The sequence below is a fragment of the Rutidosis leptorrhynchoides genome, chromosome 6 (assembly GCF_046630445.1).
Source record: "Rutidosis leptorrhynchoides isolate AG116_Rl617_1_P2 chromosome 6, CSIRO_AGI_Rlap_v1, whole genome shotgun sequence".
Lineage (NCBI taxonomy): Eukaryota > Viridiplantae > Streptophyta > Magnoliopsida > Asterales > Asteraceae > Rutidosis > Rutidosis leptorrhynchoides.
In genome coordinates, this window is record NC_092338.1 from 286539625 (window position 1) to 286544350 (window position 4726).

The 4726-nt window shown below is 35.7% G+C and overlaps 2 protein-coding genes across 2 annotated transcripts; both read right to left on the reverse strand.

Moving 5' to 3' along the window:
- Positions 1–207: 207 nt before the first annotated feature.
- Positions 208–939, reverse strand: LOC139854535 (uncharacterized). The gene is made up of 2 exons (XM_071843835.1): positions 810–939; positions 208–680 (listed from the first exon to the last, which is right to left on the reverse strand). Exons 1-2 carry the CDS (start codon positions 937–939, stop codon positions 208–210), a joined length of 603 nt encoding a protein of 200 aa, XP_071699936.1.
- Positions 940–1276: 337 nt separating this feature from the next.
- LOC139854536 (uncharacterized) lies at positions 1277–2312 on the reverse strand. Its single transcript, XM_071843836.1, has 2 exons — positions 1782–2312; positions 1277–1462 (listed from the first exon to the last, which is right to left on the reverse strand). The coding sequence occupies exons 1-2, from the start codon at positions 2310–2312 to the stop codon at positions 1277–1279; spliced, it is 717 nt and encodes a 238-aa protein (XP_071699937.1).
- Between the last annotated feature and the right edge of the window lie 2414 nt (positions 2313–4726).

Sequence of the window (4726 nt, forward strand, 5' to 3'; positions counted from 1 at the left end):
CCTTTGTAGATTTGTAAATAGCTTAGGTATTCCTCTTGGAAACCCTTCGCGTTTTTTACAAGTAGTTGAGGGTGTATTCGCAGACATGCATTTTGTCACAAATAATTATGGGATTTTCTTTAAGTTTTTTATATGAAGTGTATATACTTCAACTATAAATTACAAACTTTCCTATAAACAAAAGCTTATAAATAAAACCTTCAGAGATTAACTCCATTCCAAGTGTGATGAATCTGCTTGCCCATTGTATGTCTCCAGCTTGTATGACCCATTTCTAAAGGCTTCAGAAATTATGTATGGCCCCTCCCAAGTGGGCCCTAGTTTTCCCACGTACTCAACCTTACTGGTACTGTTGAGCCACAAAACATTATCCCCCACCTTGAATGTAGAGGGTTTAACTCGCTTGTTGTAGTATTTTTTGATGCTTTTCTTATAAGCGGCTTCTCCGATCAGGGCTGCTTCTCTCCTTTGTTCTGCCAGGTCAAGATTTATACGAAGGTTTTCTTTGGTTTCTTCAAGGTTGGCAGTTCTGCTAGTTAGCACTTGTATTTCGGCTAGTAACACCGCTTCGGTACCATTCACCAAGCTATATGGGGTTTCTCCATTACTTTGCTTGGCTGTAGTTTGGTGTGCCCATAAAACCAGCGGGAGTTCTTCCGTCCATATTTGGTGGCATTTTCCTAATCGTTTCTCGAGACCTTAAAGGATGTCTCTGCTAATGACTTCGACATGTCCATTACCCTAGGGGTGATAAACAAAACTGAATGTCTGCTTGATCTGTAGCCTTTCACCAAATCCTAGGAATATACCTTCAGCGAATAGCTTCCCATTATCGGAGATGATTTCTTGGGGGATTTCAAACCTACACACAATATGTTCCCAGACTAATTTTTCAACCTGCTTTCTCATTGTTGTTGCTAGTGGCTTTGCCCCGTCCATTTTGTAATGTATTCGATTGGAACGACTAGGAATTTGAATCCTCCTGGGGCTTCGGTTAGTGATCCTACTAGTTCAATTACCCATTTTGAATATGGCAAGACTGAGAGGACTGATATCAATTCTTGTTTCGGTTGCTTCGGGCATGGGCAATTATAAGTAGGGACAAGGGGGACGCCCACCCCCAGTCGATTTTGAAATTTTAGTGGACAAATTTTGAATTTTTCGACTTTGCCCCGGGTGGATTTTTTTTTTGTCCCAAAACCTTAAATTTTGCTCAAAAATCTACGAATTTTGCTTAAAAACCTTCAAATTTTCCCACAAACCTTCAAATTTTGCCTTAACAACCTTCATTTTTTGCCCCAAAACCCCCATTTTTGCCCAAAAAAGTTTCAACGGGATCTTGGCGTGGATCTGGCAGGATTCGCAGGTTTGAGAAGTTGTGACTGCATCTTGGTGCATCGTTGGCTAGTAATACCCGAGCCTTATTATTTTTGCTACAACTGATATTGGTCCTGCGTAGACGCTGCATATACCTTCATGCATATCTCGAATAATCACTGAAGTTTAGTTAGGCCTAACATACGTGAGCCATGGTGTGAGAAAAGATTTATGATCGTGTACTTCCTCAGTTTCAATAGACCTTCGTTTTAATACTTTAACGAGGACTTCTTTGGCCAGATTTGCGATGGTGATGGAGGCAAGTTTACTCAAGGCATCCACCGTCTTGTTTGACTTCTTCGCACGTGCTCGATGGTAAAGCCTTTGAAGCATTCTATCAATTCTCTTACTTTTGACAAATAGAGTTGGATTATGGGCTGTCTAGCTTCGAAGATGCGCAATACCTGGTTGGCTACAAGTTGTGAATCTATGAAGGTTTGCAGATATTCTATTTTCGTCTCCATCACCATTCTCAGCCTGACAAGTAAAGCTTCATATTCGGCTTCATTATTGGTCGTGTTGAATTCAAAACGGAGAGCGTATGTGAACACCTTTCCTTCAGGGTTTACTAACATCAACTCGGCTCCTGAACCATCGGAGCTGGAAGCATCGTCAGTGAATAACTTCCATTCTTCTGACTCGGTGGTGGGAGTAATGATTTGTGCGAAGGTCATGTTATTCTCTTCATCTTTCTCTGTGGTTTCTTCCATGAAGTCAGCAAGTACTTGACCTTTAATCGAATGTCCTACTTGTAAGTCAATTTCATGCTCCCGTAGCTCGATGGCCCATTTGGCCATATGTTCCGACTTTACTGGTTTCATAAGTAGCCATCGAATTGGTTTCTCAGTTAGCACGACAATAGGGTGAGCCTGAAAGTACCATCTTAACTTTTGTGCAGTTTGTACTAATGCCAGGGTGAGCTTATCAAGCTCCATATAGTTTGTTTCAGCTCCTTGTAGGATTCAGCTGACAAAATAATTCGGGAATTTAGTTCAGTCCCACTCCACTACAAGGAATGCTCAAATTCACTTTTTCGATGCTACTAGATAGAGGTATAACATCTCTTCCCATATGGGTGATGTGAGAGTAGGATGATTTTCTATATGTGTCTTCATCTATACGAAGGCTCGTTCGACTTCTTCCGTACAAGTTATTTTTTCGCTCCCAAGCATCCCTTCAGCACTTTAGCAGGGGTATCTGCGCCTTTAGAAAGGAATCGGCCTCACGAGGCTAGCTTTCCGTTAAGGCTTTTCTAATGACCCCAAATCCGTTTACCAAAAACGAAGCACATTTTTTTAATATAAGTTAGGTCCCATTAATAAACAATATTTCCAACTCTGTTTTAACCAAAAAAATAATATCGTGACATTACGTTTAACAACTTACAATGACCCTTGGGGCGCAAATTACACATTACAAAAGCATTTGTAATAATGACCCAATCACACGAAATACGGGTTAATACACAATAACCCAACCCGATACCAAGAGCATAATCCCGGGGGCTACCAAATCCCCAATCTGTAGTGACCCGAACTTTTCCATGTTTATATATATTAATTGAGATTGATATTTACATGATTAAATGTTTCCAACATGTTAAGAAATCAAACTTGTTAAGACTTGATTAATTGAAATATGTTTCATATAGACAATTGACCACCCAAGTTGACCGGTGATTCACGAACGTTAAAACTTGTAAAAACTATATGATGACATATATATGGATATATATATATATATATATATATATATATATATATATATATATATATATATATATATATATATATATATATATATATATATATATATATATATATATATATATAGTTAACATGATACTATGATAAGTAAACATATCATTAAGTATATTAACAATGAACTACATATGTAAAAACAAGACTACTAACTTAATGATTTTTAAACGAGACATATATGTAACGATTATCTTTGTAAAGACATTTAATGTATATATATCATATTAAGAGATATTCATACATGATAATATCATGATAATATAATAATTTAAAATCTCATTTGATATTATAAACATTGGGTTAACAACATTTAACAAGATCGTTAACCTAAAGGTTTCAAAACAACACTTACATGTAACGACTAACGATGACTTAACGACTCAGTTAAAATGTATATACATGTAGTGTTTTAATATGTATTTATACACTTTTGAAAGATTTCAATACACTTATCAAAATACTTCTACTTAACAAGAATGCTTACAATTAAATCCTCGTTCAGTTTCATCAACAATTCTACTCGTATGCACCCGTATTCGTACTCGTACAATACACAGCTTTTAGATGTATGTACTATTGGTATATACACTCCAATGATCAGCTCTTAGCAGCCCATGTGAGTCACCTAACACATGTGGGAACCATCATTTGGTAACTAGCATGAAATATCTCATAAAATTACAAAAATATGAGTAATCATTCATGACTTATTTACATGAAAACAAAATTACATATCCTTTATATCTAATCCATACACCAACGACCAAAAACACCTACAAACACTTTCATTCTTCAATTTTCTTCATCTAATTGATCTCTCTCAAGTTCTATCTTCAAGTTCTAAGTATTCTTCATATATTCTACAAGTTCTAGTTACATAAAATCAAGAATACTTTCAAGTTTGCTAGCTCACTTCCAATCTTGTAAGGTGATCATCCAACCTCAAGAAATCTTTGTTTCTTACAGTAGGTTATCATTCTAATACAAGGTAATAATCATATTCAAACTTTGGTTCAATTTCTATAACTATAACAATCTTATTTCAAGTGATGATCTTACTTGAACTTGTTTTCGTGTCATGATTTTGCTTCAAGAACTTTGAGCCATCCAAGGATCCGTTGAAGCTAGATCCATTTTTCTCTTTTCCAGTAGGTTTATCCAAGGAACTTAAGGTAGTAATGATGTTCATAACATCATTCGATTCATACATATAAAGCTATCTTATTCGAAGGTTTAAACTTGTAATCACTAGAACATAGTTTAGTTAATTCTAAACTTGTTCGCAAACAAAAGTTAATCCTTCTAACTTGACTTTTAAAATCAACTAAACACATGTTCTATATCTATATGATATGCTAACTTAATGATTTAAAACCTGGAAACACGAAAAAACAACGTAAAACCGGATTTACGCCGTCGTAGTAACACCGCGGGCTGTTTTAGGTTAGTTAATTAAAAACTATGATAAACTTTGATTTAAAAGTTGTTATTCTGAGAAAATGATTTTTATTATGAACATGAAACTATATCCAAAAATTATGGTTAAACTCAAAGTGAAAGTATGTTTTCTAAAATGGTCATCTAGACGT